This window comes from Anolis carolinensis, chromosome 1, assembly GCF_035594765.1.
Source record: "Anolis carolinensis isolate JA03-04 chromosome 1, rAnoCar3.1.pri, whole genome shotgun sequence".
Lineage (NCBI taxonomy): Eukaryota > Metazoa > Chordata > Lepidosauria > Squamata > Dactyloidae > Anolis > Anolis carolinensis.
The window spans coordinates 75,511,688-75,529,656 of record NC_085841.1 but is presented as its reverse complement, the minus strand read 5'-3'; the positions used below and the strand labels follow the sequence as shown (position 1 = coordinate 75,529,656).

General features: G+C 39.5%; 1 protein-coding gene across 19 annotated transcripts in view; it reads right to left on the bottom strand.

Moving 5' to 3' along the window:
* Positions 1–17,969, bottom strand: part of syne1 (spectrin repeat containing nuclear envelope protein 1) — a 371,674-nt gene that overhangs the window by 169,223 nt on the left and 184,482 nt on the right. For 18 of the 19 annotated variants that reach the window (XM_062977242.1, XM_062977181.1, XM_062977206.1 and 15 more), the window contains 8 exons: positions 14,425–14,607; positions 14,111–14,254; positions 12,728–12,883; positions 10,435–10,599; positions 9,610–9,782; positions 8,598–8,751; positions 3,545–3,688; positions 3,121–3,285 (listed from right to left, as the gene is read on the bottom strand). In XM_062977242.1, the coding sequence (XP_062833312.1) occupies positions 3,121–3,285; positions 3,545–3,688; positions 8,598–8,751; positions 9,610–9,782; positions 10,435–10,599; positions 12,728–12,883; positions 14,111–14,254; positions 14,425–14,607 (1,284 nt within the window). The remainder of the gene's footprint in view (positions 1–3,120; positions 3,286–3,544; positions 3,689–8,597; positions 8,752–9,609; positions 9,783–10,434; positions 10,600–12,727; positions 12,884–14,110; positions 14,255–14,424; positions 14,608–17,969) is intronic. The other variant, XM_062977223.1, reaches the window with a different exon arrangement.

The following is a 17,969-nucleotide window of genomic DNA, read 5'->3' as shown; positions in this document are numbered from 1 at the left end:
TTATCCAACATTTTCGCTTATCCAATGTTCTGCCGGCCTGTTTATGTTGGATAAGCGAGACTCTACTGTACTTACAAATTTTCTTGACTGTGATTGACTGTGATAAGAAATAATGCTTTAACACAATGAGGCAAACTGTTGAAAGAATGGTCACAAACATTTGGAAGATGTTGTGCCTTTTGTGAAAAAGATTATGATAGTGCAAAATTATCAAACAATCTTTTTTAGTGAAACCATCTTTCTTTTTGTGCAGATGAACATTTCTACCCAAGAACACTAAATATGAACTTTAATAAAGTTATCCAGCGCCGGAGGAGGGGGGGGGACTTTGCTCTTCCATGCATGAACAGCATATGAAATGTTGTGACTGCGCCTTCGGGGATTATGGTTGATGGTGATGGGATCCGAAGAGGAAGAAAAAACCCTCGTGATGAGGGTTCACTGGAGGAGTTGTGCAGGAAGCGACTTAGAGAGCTATATGGGGGATCTTCTGAGGAAGATTCAGATGGGGAGTTTGGGGAAATGGATGCTGAGGAACAGGTGGTGGCTGGGGAAGTGGGCACTGAATGGGCACAGCCACCAGAGATGTCTGGGGATTTGGGGCCTATGGATACTACTGAACCTGGGGTTTCTGCAGGAGCTGATCCCACTTGGGATGCTTGGAGAAGGGAGGATGGTTCTTTAAGTGTTCACGGGGCTAAGTGTGGGCAGGATGATTGGGACTCCGATGAATTGCTAGGTACTCCAGATCCACGAGCTCTAGCTGTGTGGAGTTCGGACTCTGAGTAGATTTGGGACACCTGGTGTTTGGGTGTGAGTGTTTGGTCACCCAGGAGGAAGGGGAATAAAATGGGAATGTTTGGCCATTGCACTTTGCGTGTGGCAAGGTGTTGCTGAGGCGCCATTGGGATCTCTGTGTTTCCGTGAAGACTGGACTTGGACTGTGATTCGGATGTAAGTTATCTGGGACTGCTCTGCAGCAGAGGGATGGAACTGTGTGGGTTTCCTTGGACTGCATTCTGATTACTATTTCTAGCTGCTGATACCATCTGGCTTGGCTCTCGCTGTGTCTTATCGTGGATCTGGTTTGGATGACTGCACCCTCTTCAGACTTTGGATTGAATTTGACCTGGCTTCTGTCTACGCTCCCTGACTGACGACTACTCCTGGCTTCTGACTTCTGGAATTTGCTGCTGCCTCTCGACCTGACCTTGGATTCTCCTGACGACGGCTATTCATAATCCCTTTGAAGCTTCGGCTTTATCTGCACTGTGGAAGCAGTTTACTGCTCTTCTAGTTTGTTTGTTTTTAAGCCAGTTTGCTGTTTTTCTTTTGGGAACTGTCCCTTTAACTCTGCAGAGCCGGCTGTCTGTTTTCAGAAACGGTTTGGAGCTAAAAGAAGCTTTTGCACTTTGTTATACTCTGCAGCTTTTGGAAAGTTGCAAGCCTTCGTTTATTTTGCATGTTATCTTGCAGTCAACTCTATTTGTTTCTTCTAAGCTGAATTGAAGCGTCCTTAGTTTTTATTGAATGCCAGCATGGGAAAATAGCATGGCTTGTTTTTGTGTTATTTTTGGCTTATCTTCAGAATAAACTGTTTTGTTTGTTAACTGGCGTCTGACTCTTGACATGAAAAGATTTATGTGTTTTATTAGAAACTCATTTAAAGATATTTTAAGCCAAGTTAGGAATGCCATCATGCTTTGCCATTTTCTATGCTGCTTGCATAAATACCCTAAAGGCACCATATCCTGTCTGCTCTTGGAAAATAAGCAGAAACAGCTCTGATTAGTATTTGCATGGGAGGTCACTAATAAATACAAGCTTCTAGAATATATTTCAGATAGAAGAACTGTCAAAACTACACTTGAATATTCTTTACTTAAGAAAGCCCTCAAAAAACATGGGATCACCATAACCTGTCAGGTGTTTTGAAGGCACATATATAAACAAACAGTTGCACACACACCACACATACACTGCTATTAATGGGAGTTCCAATCCTACAACATCAGAAAAGCTATATGTTTCCTACCCAGATTTGAGTTATCTATGTTCCCAGAACTGATCAACATACAGTTAAAATCTATCCATCTAATTTCCATGTACCTACAAATATCCAGTGACACTAAACAAAATGTCATCTGCTGATGTATATTACCACACCGTGGATATAATAATTCCTTCTCATTGTTAACTCTGGTCATATCTACATAGGTCTTATAATCCATTTGGAAGTGGAATATAAATGGTGTGGGGGATAGTCAAATGACACAACCCCATAATCTGACTGGAACCACACTAAATGGGAAAAACCTGTGTTTTAAAAAGTGTGAAAAATCCAGGTTCTGTTGAAAGATGCATTGTAATAGAGCCCATTATATTCCCCTAGTATGCAGAAAATGCAAGACTTCATGAGATTTCGGTACATTGCGCTGGTGTGAATGGCACCAGCACACAATAGCATTTTAAAAACCCCAGGAATTCCATACTCTGCACAATCTCTGTGACTATGTGAGGGGAAAATGGTGGAAAACTTCAGGCAGATATCCCGCTGCTCTATATTATTCTAGATTAATGCGGGTGCCCTGGGAGGACTGTTCTGGGGTAATTGAGCCAGGTGGAGACTCCAGAAAGTAACAGGTCTTTAAAACCCTCTTTATACTCTGGATTAAATGGCTGTGTTAAAGCCCTCTCACATAGTTCAATGCATGATTCAGTGATGGGAAATATAGCAATTTAAATATTATGTAGTGGTATTTACATACTCTGCTGTTTTCTTAGACATACAGAAATGTACAGGTTTAAAATTAAAAGGAAGGGTAATATTTTAACCTACCCTTCCAAACAATTTGAACAGCCTGAAGGATGTATATATTACTGAAACAACAGTTAAAAAGAAATGGGAAGCCACTTTAAAAAAATATCCTGCATGTTTCTTCTCCCTCCAGCCTGAACTGTATCTCCAGCTTCATATTTAAAGCTGGCTAGAGTGCTGAACAGGGTAATTTCTCTTAAAGAAAGGAGACACACACAGTGTTTTTTGATTCTGTTTTTGCAGGCTGTACTCACCTCAGTCATTTTTATTAGTACAAAATACATGTATGTAATCAAATCTACCTGGAGTTCTCGGAGTGTTGCTTCATGCCTCTCCATATCACCTTCAAGATGGGATAAACAGTTGAGTTTCTCCTGTTCTTTTTCTAACCAGATTTCAAAGGCTTTAAGGTTTCTTTGGTATTCATTATGCAGATGAACCATTTCTTCTGCTTTAGCTATTGCTCCCTGTTATCAGAAATGTCACATTAGGGCTAGGAAAATAGGCTGTCTGACACAAATGAAATATGTCAGTGATTGGATGTTATGAGGGAAGGGACTGCTTTGGTGTTTTACAAACATTTAGAAAAGAGACAAATATTTTGCAAGCACTTTTGATTTAGTAAATTAGGTGCACTTGCCACTACATTTTAAAAATAATCTCTCAACACCTCTAAATTAACATAGTTAAGAAGAAAGCTTGGTGCATTTAAAAAAGAAATAATACCATTATCCTGTCTTTGAGAAACTGGTATCTCTCTCGAATGTCCTGAAGTTCCAGTTGAGTTACATAATGTTCAGTCATGCCCATGCCTTTAACTTCAATAGTCTCTAGAAGCGTACTATGACTAAATACTTCTTCCTTAAGTAACTGTAGAAGACAAATAACAGGATGTATTAACAACCCATGTAATATAGCAAATTATACAGGGCCATAGCCCGGCGGGGGGAGGGGGGGAGGGTTCAACTCCTGGTTTACTCATGAATTTTAACTGGTTAACCAATTTATGAGTAAACCAATTTTTTTAACCTGACACATTTTGAGTGGGGGTTGAACTTTAAACCTCATCCCTCTGGCTATGGCCCTGAAATATACTGAAACACAGATATTTTCATTTTAGTTTATATATGCTCAGTAGGCATGTCCGATCGATGAAAAAAATGTTTCAATTATTGTTTCTAAAGTAGGGGGCGCCGGCGCTTCGATATAGAAACTATTTCCGATTTTTCCCTCAAAAAATTCGGATATTTCTGAAAATTCGTAATGTTTCTAAATGTTTCTAAAATGGCGGACGCGCATGCGCAATCGCCAAAAAAAAAACCCAGCACCCATGGGGACTTTTACAGGGCTCCCCCGCTCTCATTTCTTGAGCTATCCTGATCAAATTTGGTACAGTGGGAGAACACATTCAACCCTCCTAGCTCACCAAATTGCAGAACGTTTCCTGTATCCTCCGATTTTTGGCGAATTTTTATAGCTTTTATAATAAACTATTTTTTTAATAATTGAAGAAACCTGTTCCTGGTTTGAAAGTTTTATTTCCTGTTCAATTGTGTTTTTTTTAATGTGAAAGTCCTTCTTCTACTTGTGTAACTTTGTTTCTGTGTCTGATTTTCCCTTTGTAATATTTTTAAGGAAAAAGGACACTGGAAATCAATGGTATGTCTTGCTATGCGCTCCCAGAAGCCCCAAACCCAAAGCCTTCATTAAGAAATGTACCTGTGACCAAGCCAGGCAATGCTCAAGCACTGTGTGCAAAGGAACTTTGGAAACTAGAGATTCCCTTTGTAATATTGTTTAGGACAAAGGACACTGGAATTCAATGCTATGTCTTGCTATGTGCTCCCACAAGCCCCAAACTCAATGCCTTCCTTTGGAAATGTACCTGTGACCAAGCCAGGCAATGCTCCAGCATGGTGTGCAAAGTAACTTTGAAAACTAGAAATTCCCTTTGTTATATTTTTAAGGAAAAAGGACAGTAGAAATCAATGCTATGTCTTGCTATGCGCTCCAAGAAGCCCCAAACCCAATGCCTTCATTAGGAAATGTACCTGTGGCCAAGCCAGGCAATGCTCAGGCACTGTGTGCAAAGGAACTTTGGAAACTAGAGATTCCCTTTGTAATTTTTTTAGGAAAAAAAGACACTGGAATGCAATGCTATGTCTTGCTATGTGCTCCCACAAGCCCCAAACTCAATGTCTTCCTTTGTTAATGTACCAGTGACCAACCTGGCCAATGCTCTGGCAAGGTGTGCAAAGAAACTTTGAAAACTAGAAATTCCCTTGTTATATTTTTAAGCAAGAAGGACACTGGAAATCAATGGTGTGTCTTGCTATGTGATCCCACAAGCCACAAAGGCAATGCCTTGCCTTCCTTTGGTATTGTACCTGTGAGCAAGCTGGCCAATGCCCTGGCAAGGAGTGCACAGATACTTTGAAAACTATAAATTCCCTTGCTATATTTGTAAGCAAGAACACTGGAAAAATCAATGGTGTCTCTGGCTATGTGATCCCACAAGCCTGAAAGGCAATGCCTTCTTAATGAAATAGACTACTGATTCTGCAAAGATATGCTATGATCCAGCAAGAACTATTCTTAACGAAATTGAAAGCTAGATTTTTTAAAAATAATATGGAAAAAATAACCCTGGAATTCACAGCTCTAAATAGCTGAGCGCTACCCAAAATTAACACACTCACAAGAGAAGGAACCCGCAACAAAACCCTAACCCCTTCTCCAAACCCCTCCAAACCCCTTCACCCTCTCTCTCCCTCAAGACACGAGGCTTGCTTGCTCTCAGTTTACAGACCACCACCCTCTCTGCACAAAACCCAGCCCAGAATGGCTCACCCGGGCTACACAACGGGCTTTTATGGCAATCTTCCACATGGACGCAGAGGACCCTAGCCCCCATCTTTGCGTCCATCGTGGAAGCTTCTGATTGGCCGAGGAGCGGCAGCCATGTTAGGCTGCGCTAAGCTCCCATTCAAGGTAGGTTTAAGGAGCTTCACTGGCTGCCATTTACTTTCCGGGCCCAATTCAAGGTGCAGGTTATCACCTACAAAGCCCTAAATGGTTTGGGACCCACCTACCTTAGAGACCGCATCTCCCCCTACGAACCCGCACATTCTCTTCGCTCGTCAAGGGAGGCCCTTCTCTCGCTCCCACCACCCTCGCAGTCACGGTTGGTGGGGACAAGAGAGAGGGCCTTCTCCGTCGTGGCCCCCCGGCTTTGGAACTCGCTCCCTAGAGAGATCAGACAGGTCCCTACCCTCCTCTCCTTCCGTAGGAGCTTAAAAACCTGGCTCTTTCAAAAGGCCTTTGATACTTAATTTGGTGTCGGGCTGATCTATCTGCCCATTTTATAATAGCCCCATTCTTGAGGTGTTGCCAATGCTATATTGCACTTTGTCCATTTCAACTGTGAAATTACCTTCCCCATTTCGGCCCATTTCGGCACATGTTGCACTTTGCCTGGGTTCTATGAATTAGTCTCCAGTGTTAATATTGTATGTTTTATGTTGATTTTAACGATTGTTTTTACTGTAATTGATGTTTTTATTGGATAACTGTTTTATTGCTGTATTTTGATATTTGATTGTTTTATCGGGCAAGGCCCCATGTAAGCCGCCCCGAGTCCCTTCGGGGAGATGGGGCGGGGTATAAAAATAAAGTTATTATTATTATTATTATTATTATTATTATTATTATTATTATTATTATTATTATTATTATTATAGGTTGCAGAAACAAAAAAATTAAAAAAATAATTTTAAAAAATATATTTAAAAAATTTGGGGGGAAAAAATTAATAAAACATTAAGAAACAATTAGAGAATGGGCCAACGATGGTTCAAATTACATTGCCAGTTGCGCCATGAGACAACGTCTCGGAATGCGTCTCAAAAAGCGGGAACAATCCGATATAAATCCGATATAAGATTCAAAATGATTTTTGGACATATCTAGTGCTCAGGACTGAAACAAAAGTGATATACTTTATCACAGTTATCAGTGGGTGGGTTGATTCAAGTTGCAACCATATCATCATAAGGCTGATTATGGAGTTTTCATAGGGATGTGTACTTCCATCTATATTTTTATTGTTGTTGTTGTTGTTGTTGTTATTATTATTATTATTCTTTATATAAAAGACTCCATTATACCCCTTTCTTTCTTTATCAAGACTTAATGTGGTTCACAATCGTAAAAACAATACAATTTTAAGCAAAATTATTATAAAACTTTGTTTTATAAGCCTGCCTGGATAAAGAGTTTTTAGTCTGCCACAGGAAAGAAGCAGGGCCTCTTCCAGGGAGCCATTGTAGCCTCTCTGGGAAGAGATTTCCACAGCCCAAGGACTGAGAAGACCCTCTCTTGTGTTCCCACCAGCTATGCTTGTGAAGGTGGTGGTACTGAAAGAAGGGTTTCTCCTGTAGATCTCAGAGTTCAGACAAGTTTGAGATATGATTTTAAAAAAATGTCAAAAAGCCTGGAACCAGCAGTCAATAGAGCTGTTACAACAGGGAGATTTTGTGCTTCCTGTAATCAGCCCCGATTAAGCATCAGCCCTCATTTTTTTGGATCCACCAAGATTTCTTAATACTCTTCATAGGCAGCTTCAAATAGAGCATGTTATGGTAATCCAAATGGGACATAACTAAAGCATTTACCATTATGACCAGATTGGACTTTTCAATGAATGGGCAGAGTGGGTGGACAAGTTTTAGATGTGTGAAAGTAGTCCTGGCCTTTGCAGAAACCTTGGCTATCTATCTATCTACCTCCCTCCCTCCCTCCCTACCTATTGTTTGGATCTTATGAAATTAGTTGTAGTCATTCCAAAGAAGTGTCAAAAAAGAACAAGCACTTTAAGTGCAAGTATGAAATGATGAGGCCAAATGCCATATATGATTATTTAATGGGCCATTTATTGACCTGACTTGTAATCCAAGCTTTGAAAGATCTGGGAGTTATGAGGTGTTAGGCCTGTGGAGACTGAGTACTGGGACATGTTTCCTGGGGGTCAATCTCCACTACTATTCCACACCTTTGGGCTCCTGGAGCCCAAAGGTGCAGGAAAGCAGCCACTCCTCCCCTCAGCCCTCAAAGGATTTTCCTCCTCAACCCTCCCATCTCCTCAGGCATCATTTTCTTGCACGAGGATGTGAGAGGCTCCATGGTGGCCAGGGACCTTTTCAGTAAGTTGTAGGGGGTAAATCAGGGGCTTTGGGGTGGCTTCATGCTATTCTGATTTCAATTGGGATAGCATGTAGCCACTCCGGGAGGGAAATCCTGGGGTTGTGGGAGGGGGTGGGGACTAGAACCCATGCTGAAGCGGGTTACTTTAACCCATTTGGATGTGGTTTTTAGGTATGTGTGGAAGTACCCCAAGTTAGTTCCATTCCAGTGGGCTTTTTCTCTGCAAGGACTTTCTATAATAAGCCCTGGGAAAATAATTATACCAAGTGAAAGACAACAAATGTGTGTTCCTTTTATTTCTGTTTTCTGTACTATTTTCAATTAATCCTGGTTTTATTATTACAATGGCTTAATTACACTAAATACCCTGGACAAACCTCTTTCTGTCCAATTTTAGAAGCTAGGCAGAATTCTCTTCTACACTGATCACATAGGTCAATGTAGATGAGGGTCAGCCCTTTGGCATCCAAACACAGTACGTTGTACCATTTCACAAAGGTGAAATGGAGCATGTAAATGCCTTGCTTTTTATGTAGAAATGCTGTTAAAATTTTTGAAGTATGGACTTTCTACTAACCTTAGATTTACCAAGTGAAGATTTTTTCTCTCTCAGTTCAGCATGTTGTCTTTCTGAAGCATTCATGATTGTTTCCACTTTGTCCATCCAGCTAGTAAACTGTCGAACATCATCCTGATAATTTGTCCATTTGGAGAGTGCTCCTTCCAGGTGACTGAAATTTAAAGGCAATACCACAGAAGAATAAACAGTGCCAATTAATTTAAGTTTTTAAAAAAATATGTGAGTCCAAAGAAGAACAAGCTAATATGCAGTTGATGGAAGAGAATAGAAGTGAGATGTAATAATATTCTAACATGAACTACTTGATTTGACTGCTGCTGATTTCATTCTTCCGGCTGTGAAAGTAGAAAATATCTAGATGCAGTGACTGTCATGCACTCCCATTACTAACCATTGGATGGATCCATATATAAAATTAGATTTAAGATAACTTTATAACAGATTTCAAACTTTATATTATCTATAATTATTTGTATGGAAAAATAATATAATCTGATTCTAAACAGTAGTTTTTTAAAGCAATTAGAAGACTGAGGCTGTAGTAAATTCACTAAAAATGCCTTCATGTCATTTTATGACAGCCCTTTCATGTGCTTTCTTGGTATTATTTGTTCAGAGTAAGTTTGCCATTGCCTCTCTCTGGGGCTGAAAGAGATCTGTCCAAGGGCATTTCTTAGTAACTGTGTTGAGGCTGTACATTTGCAAAATTCTCATTTGGCATTATTTTCTTATTCTTATTTCTCTTTTTGGAATCTTGTATCCTGAACCTATTTTGGGAAAAAACATAAAGCAAATTTTGCAAACAGAAATCATGAAATATCCCACGAAACTATGCACACTTCACTTGCCAAAACCAGTACAGGATTCAAGGGTAAAAAAACTCAAGAGATGTCTGTAAGTTATTAACATTGAAATGGTTTAAAAGGTTAATTTTCCACTGCTCATAATTCTGATTCCATGTACATGTGGATTGTACCCATGTCCTTTCAGTGTTCAGATCTCTGTTTACCTTTTGCAATGAATACAAGCAGACAATAAAGAAGCCCAAGAGTCCTTAAGAGTTCTTAACTGCTGTTCTATTACAGGCACTCCTTCTAGTGATGTATTTTGCAAAACAGATTCTCCTCTGGTCAGCAGCATTTTCATTTGAATTTCTTTTTCTTGTTTTATTGAAAGCAGCCCCTGGAATACAAACAGTCTATGTTTCCAATATTACTAAAACATGTGCATGTTACTGCACATGGAAAGAACTCTCTTCTCACACACATACTTCCTCTCTTTCACATACACAAGTACACATGTTTGATTTTTTTTAAAGTTCATGGTTTGTTTTAGTCTGGAATTTGATTATAGCAAAATAAACCTCATCAAATTTTCACTTTGAACATTTGTAAATTATCCCACCTGATTTACACTAAAATGCTTTGATTCCAAAAGCTCTCTAGTTTGAAATAAAACTGATATGAAAACAGATTTTTACTCCTGAAAAGTACACTTGTAAAAGACTTTTTTGATGCTAGTACCAAAAAAATAGAAAGAAACTGTGTTCATACAGAGTGGGTATTTGGTATCTGCTGGGATTGGTTTCCAGGACCCCTGAGGGATACCAAAATCCAGGGATACTAAAGTCCTACTGTATATAGTGGCAAACTAGTGTTCCTTCTATAAAATAGCAAAATCAAGATTTACTGTTGGAAATTTTGGTTGAAATACTTTCAAGATGCTTTAATCTGTGGAAATAGAATTCACGGATACAGAGGGCTGACTGTAGTCAATATGAATAGAAATGTTTAATGAAAAACATAAGAGTTGGGGATTTGTTATGTTCTCTTACCTCAAGCTTTGCCATTCTACTATCAAGGGCATTTTTATCTGCAGTGGGATGGCAATAAGACTCTAGCATCTGAATTGCATCTGACATCCAGTCCTGAAGCTCTTTCAGATCATGAGAGAAATGTTGGTGCTCGGCTACAATTCTGTCCATTCTGGAGACCTTTTCCTTAAATTCATACAGATGTTAACATTACCAACCATTCAGACAATCTACCATTCCACTAGAGTTGAAAAAAATCAGAAAGGGACATCTCAGAAGGCTACATTCAGGATGAGTCAAGGGGTAGAAAATTAGAAGGCTCCACTGTACTGAATTCTCCTTATGTGCTTTTGCTTAAGGTCCATCTGCCAGATACAAAAATGAAACCTTCCCAGAACTGCTTAATACATGGTAAATAATATGTGTATGCATACCACATATATCACATGCACTCATAATTTATAGCAGGAATACATTTATTTTTCTTGTTTTACTTCAACATAATGCATATGATAAGAAACTCTGCTTCTCTACATCATGTCATAAGTACATTTAAAGCATATGTATGCTTTTATGGGCATAATGGGAGTATACATGGTAATTATGTAACATGTCAACTTTATCCTATTCCTTTTGTATTGTATATTATGGCACACTAATGAACCAACCATAAAATTGCCTGAAATCACAATCGGAAGACTATGGTATAATTCTAGTCTACAGAACCATCAGTCAATTGAAACCACCACCACGTCTCTTACTCACCCAATAAAGCACATTTCTACTTGATTGAGTATAAAAATGTATAATATGGTGGGTGGTTTTTTAAAAAAATATCACTATTAGGACCTAATCATATGGGAGGTACCCTCCCCATTTCTACATGCTTCAAAGACAAAATTCCATGGTTCCCATCAAACGATGCATGATGCATTCCATGAGTTGCCCATGGGTTTCGGTCTTCACATCATGTAGAAATTGGTGGATTTCAAAGATGGATTGAAATCGGCTCCACTCATTCCCCTGCACTTAGAAATATTTAGAAACAGGCATTTTTCATGGGATAGGAAATGGTGTATTAGTCCATTTTTAGTTCATGCATTTCCATGTCTTTTCACTCCCCTCAATGTGCCTTCTGCAGCCATTATAAATCAGACACAGAAAAGAACTGACAATTACTGTATGTTATCACATACATTACTGTATGTTATCACATAATAGCCACCATCGCATAATAGTCGCACCCCCTTTTTGGGTGCTGGTTTTTTATTTTAGGAAATGGGCAGAGGTGGATCCTGTGTGATGGGAGTGAGCAAATTCTCCATGTTCTTTCAAGACAGAATACCACAGAAAACAATGGAAAGATTCTACCTTCTCTCTCTCTTCCCCCCCCCCCCCTTGTGTCCTGATCCATGTTTTTCCACAGTGATTACACATGCTCATTTTTGGGATGTAGCTTTAATATTTTTCATCAATTTATACTATTGGAATGAAACAGAGTATTAACCTGAGTATGACTCACATTCACTTTTAGCCCAACCGGAGTTCATATAATGAATCAATGAAGCTAACATAAATGCTGAACTACTAAGTTCCCACTGATTCAGTGGATCTGCTATAGTTGTGAGTTGGAACTGGATCCATGCATTAGTGTATATGCTATATTGCCAGTATGAAACCTAGATATGAGCTTTTACACACAAAAAGATACAACACTATATATAAATACAGGCAGTCCCCAAGTTATGAACAAGAAAGGTTCTATAGGTCTGTTATTAAGTAGAATTTGTTTGTAAAAAAGTTGGAACATTTTTAAGAGTACCTCCAGAAAATATCTGTCTGTCTGTCTGTCTGTCTGTCTATCTATCTATCTATCTATTTATCTTTGGATAGCATAGGGAAGGTTTATCACCCCTGTGGTATTTGTTTGCTGTCTGTGAACCTGTTCAGAAGATTTCAGCTCAGTGTGATTAATCAGATTATGAAACATCTGGCTTGTTGTGAAAACAAGGACTGGTGAGAAAGCGTCAGTGGAGAGACTTTTTCCCCATGATAACTCATTCAGAAGTGAATTTCCCTTCAGAGAGGTAGATTTCGCTCACTTCCTGTTGTCTCACCCCCATTTGTAACTATGAGTTGTTTGTAAGTTCGATGTTTGTAACTCAGGGACTTCCTGTAGAATTGCTGAGTTTGAGTAAGTGGTTTTCTTTATCACATAAAATATTATTATTATTGTTGTTATTGTTATTATTATTATAGTTTGAGTAGGTGTTTTTCTTTATCACATAAAAGCATGCAGAGACAAGCGCATTACCTTGGTTATATTGCTCAGAGCAAGATATTGAGAAGATAACTGAGATACTCTGTGCATGAAGTTTTTGCTGGCAGCTTGTTCTTCCCAAAGCTGCTGTGCTTTTTCTTTTAGTCTGTTGAGCTGAGACTCATGACACCTTATTTCCTCAAGGACAGACTGTAAAGCATAAGCATGTTGCTGTTAAGTGTAAATGCAACAAAGCACGCCAAGAAGAAGGCAAGTAGCAAGAAAATTAAAAGGATGGCCATCAGCAAAGTTGTGCTAAGCGTAAGAGACACTAAGACTCTCCAGACGATAAGAATAAAGTGTACATTTGTCACATGTCTGTTATGTTTGGGGGGAGATTAAGGGAAATCTCCCCAAAACATTGGCTCTCTTGCAGACATTTGCTCAGCAAACACATCAGAATATGTTTTAATGGAAAAGTGCACAAACCTCTTTTCCCTCCAGTCCACTTGTGATTGTAAGTTTTGTGTAGGAATGTGACTACTTGGGTATCACAGATGTCTACGAAAAAATGTTTCATTACTAACAAATATCTCCTATTTATGGAAGTCTGTGAACTTGTATTAATGTTATTCTATTTTAATAGTAAGATCATAATGACAATGAAAATGATCAAACAAAAAACTGAATGTGTAGACATTTTCAGAATACATGTTTGGTTTTTTTTAGCACGGTTGAACATGAATAAAGGTACCAACTTGCTTCCAATGATGCCTAATAAGTGTCCATTGTATGACCCTTCTAATTCTTTTTTAAAAAAAGAAAAAGAAAAAGGGGAGGATCAGTTATTAAAAGATATCTATCCTACTCTATGGAGCCCTCAGTGATGCAGCGGATTAAACTGCTGAGCTGCCGAACTTGCTGACTGAAAGGTCAGCGGTTCAAATCTGGGTAACAGGGTGAGCTCCCACTGTTAGCCCCAGCTTCTGCCAAACAAACAGTTCGAAAACATGCAAATGTGAGTAGATCAATAGGTACCGCTTCAACGGGAAGGTAACGGTGCACCATGCAGTCATGCCAGCCACATGACCTTGGAGGTATCTATGTATAACTCCGGCTCTTCGACTTAGAAATGGAGATGAGCATCAACCCCCAGAGTCAGACATGACTAGACTTAAAGTCAGGGGGAAACCTTTACCTATCCTACTCTATATTACAAAAGCACTTGCTGATACACAGTGTTGAAGCATACAACAAACTGAAATGCATCTTATGTTACTCAAAGATTGAGGAGCATTTGCCAGACACAAAGGATAAATCTCAGTGCTTTGAACTGACCCAGGCATGAGATGTGAAAGCAAAGCATGAAATCAAGAACCTCTGACCCAAGAAATTGTTTAAAGAAAACCAAACTTAAGGTCATTGTGTTATCATCACCTGCAGTTTCTGCTGTTCTCTCTTTTTAGCTGGGAGATCATGGAGACGATTGCTGCTTTCTTGTACTGTTTTCTGGGTTTCATTTAACCAGGCTTGAAGAGGTTCTGCACTAGCTTCAAAGTCTTTCATCTGAACCTTTAAGTTCTAAGAAAATATGAAGGAAATGCATGAGTGGCTTCACATTACTGATGGTCTCAAAGACTCTGCAGTTTTTCTGAAAAATCCAAACTGATGTATTTCTATTTTTAGAGCATACCAGCAAAGAGCAAGAAAAATGTTTCTGATTAAGTTCTATGTTTTTGATTGACTTGTACCTCCAAAGTGGTTTCCTTCTGATGTAGCATGGAGATAAACTTTTTCCAGTCTTCTTTAGCTGATGCAACTTTAGCTTGGACAGATTTAGCTTTTTCTTCAGGCAAAATAGAAGTTAATAATTCTCCTTTGGATGCCGCCAAATTTAATTTATGTTGGCCACTTTCAGTTTCAGATAAAAATTCCTAAGGCAAGAAAACATTGCCAAAATTTATAAAACTACAAGAACAGGGAGTACACATGGTATCTATCTATATACACAATAAAGGTGACAATGTGTAAGTGTGTATGTGGTGGAGGTGTCCACTTACACAGACAGACTCCCGCCTCCCCAAAGAGCTATATTTCCCACCTTGTAGGAAACACCAATGGCCCTCCCCTCCAGTGACATTGCAGGTTATAGTGAGCATCACATCCCAGTGTCTCTCATTATCTCTATTGGTGGGGAATTTGCATGACCCTGGCCACAGCCTCTCCCTTAACCCTTTCCTACCCTTTCCTATGGCACACAGCAAACAGAGGAATTGACCAGCAACCAAACATACTGGGGATGGGGGTAGGGGACTGATTCAACAGGATGTAAGTTGTAGTTCACCCTGCATCAAGACACAGCACTGTGACCCCCACCAACAATGGACCTGGACAACATTTGGCACACAGAACCCCCAAGACCAACAGAACATACTGGAGGGATTTGGGGGGAACTGGCCTTGACATTTGGGAGTAGGTACCGGGATTTATAGTTCACCTGCAATCAAAGAGCACTCTGACCCCCACCAACAATGGACCTGGATCTAACTTGGCACACATACCTGATATGCCGAAATTTGAATACTGGAGGGGTTTGGGAGAGAATGACCTTGCTTTTTGGGAGTTGTAGTTCACCTACATATGGAGACACCATGACCCCCACTGACAATAGACTGGGACCAAACTTGGCACAAAGAACCACCATGACCAACTGAACATACTGAGGGTTTTGAGGGGAACTGACCCACCATGGTGGGAGCTGTAGTTCACTATGCAGCCAGAGACCACACAGATCCCCACCAATGATGCATCTAGAAAGCAAACTTTCCCAAGATGACAAATTAAGTACTGATGGAGTGTCAGGGGTTAACCTGGCATGCTGTGAGTTGTAGTTCACCCACAACTGTATTCATTTTGTACAATTAAAAAAGGACTTTTTCAAATAACCCAGGCAACGCCAGGTTCCTAAGCTAGTACCAAATAAATAGGGCATTAGTCCACCCCCCCCCCCCAATGTCTTTCCACACTGACAGATTTGAACAATAAAAGATGCAGCAGAAGCCTGAGATATAGATTTCAGGTACTATTTATTAGTGAACATTTAAAGAGGAGGATATTACTATTTTTAAATAACAGGGCAACTGCTTTATTGGCTCTCAGACTATTGATCCTCTATTTGTCTTGATTTTCATGGCAAGAAAAAAAGTTATAATTCAAAAGCAGAAAGAGTATCTTCCTGGAGACAGATTTTTATTTTGTACAGATGATGTTTTAAAGGTTTTTTTTAACCGATTATGTGTGGTCGTAATTAAATTTGAATGTACTAATCTGGGGTAGCAACTTCAAACCCCACAGACTATTTAGTACTATTTTTCTTCAGTTAGGCTTTTGGCTATTCAGCAGATTGCACAAAGGAAGCATAATACATATAATTCTTCATTTTACCCATCAATACTGTATATAAAGACCAAATACATGTCTTCATATGTTACATCACTATTTTGCCTTTTAAGAATAAATCCAATCTTTCACTAGGCAGTGAACACCCCATTTCCATCTCTAATATTGCCAGCCGTTACACTTCCATTGTAGCTGAACTGTACAATAGACTGCCATCTAAATGTTAAACTGTGTTTAGCAGAAATAAGTCATGTCTTGTTTCTTGTTTGGTTACAATTAATCTCAAATGTCTTTCACCTATCAGAAAGGGGTGGGGTTGGGGAATTCAATAGGACTGAGGGGGGATTTTGGTGGGGGCTGGCAGATTTATAGGTCCCTATTGCAACTCTGTGGTCATCTTCTAGTACAGTGCTTCTCCACCTTTGGGTCCCCAAATGTTTTGGCCTACAACAACCCAGAAATCCTAGCCAGTTTACCAGCTATTAGGATTTCTGGGAGTAGGAAGGCCAAAAACATCTGGAGACCCCAGGTTGAGAACCACTGTACTAGTGGATATTAACCATAGCATTATAATGTAGGACCTAAACATTCCTACAGAGAACATATTAATATGAATTGAAAAACAATCAAACCTACAAATGGAGGACTGACTGTACATTAGCCTAGTGGAGGTAGTCTAATTACCAGAGAAGTAAATTATTTTCTGTATCACACACAATTCTTAACTTTAATTAAATAAATGAGGATTTTTGGTTAATATTCTTCTTTTCTAATGGTCAGTTATCTGCAACAGTATTTATGTTAAGTTAAAAATTAACCCCTTGCTATGTTCCACAGAACAAATCATAGTTTTAGCATCTCGGATGGGGGACACGGAAAGAGCCTCCCCGAAGACTGAGTGAATTCAGTTGGGCGTCCCCTGGGCAACGTTTCTTGTAAGCGGCCGATCTTTCCAAACCCAAAAGCATTGGATGAATACCAAAGGTCTTTATCAAGACCATTGCTAACGATTATGTCTATTAATATAGAAGGTTTGTCACTTGCTAAGGAAGAACTATTAGCCAAAATGTCTGAGGACATCTCGTGTGACATCCTATGTATACAGGAAACACACAGAGACATCACAATGAGAAGACCAAAAATTCTTGGAATGTAACTGTCAGTGGAACGACCTCACAGACAATATGGCAGTGCCATTTTTGTACGATCTGGTGTAGCAATCTCTGCAACTTCCCTCACAGAAGTGAACAACATTGAAATCTTATCTGTGGAACTTGATAGTTGCACCGTATCATCACTCTATAAACCACCTGGGGCTGATTTCTATTTTACACCCCCAACCAGTTGCCACAATCATGAAGCCCATTTTGTTGTGGGAGATTTCAATAGCCACAGCTGTGTCTGGGGCTATGACAAAGATGATAGAAATGGCGAAGCAGTTCTAACGTGGGCCGACAATAGTAGAATGAGCCTCCTTCATGACAGTAAATTACCACCATCATTTAATAGTGGCCGATGGAAGCGTGGTTATAACCCTGATCTGATTTTTTGTAAAGGAAAGCATAAGCCACCAATGCACCAAAAGGGTATTAAACCCGATACCTAACACACAACACAGACCAATATGCTGCGTAGCATATGCAGCTGTAAGACCGAAAAGTGTCCCATTCCGCAGAAGATATAACTTCAATAAAGCTAACTGGACAAAGTTTACAGAGACCTTGGAAGCTGCTATTTCTGATATAGAACCTTCTATAGAAAATTATGACCTGTTTGTAGAAGCTGTGAAAAGATCCTCAAGGCTCTCAATCCCTAGAGGTTGTCGCACAAGCTACCTACCAGGCCTAAACGAAGAATCACTAAATCAGCTACAAGAATATCTCAGATTATTTCAAGA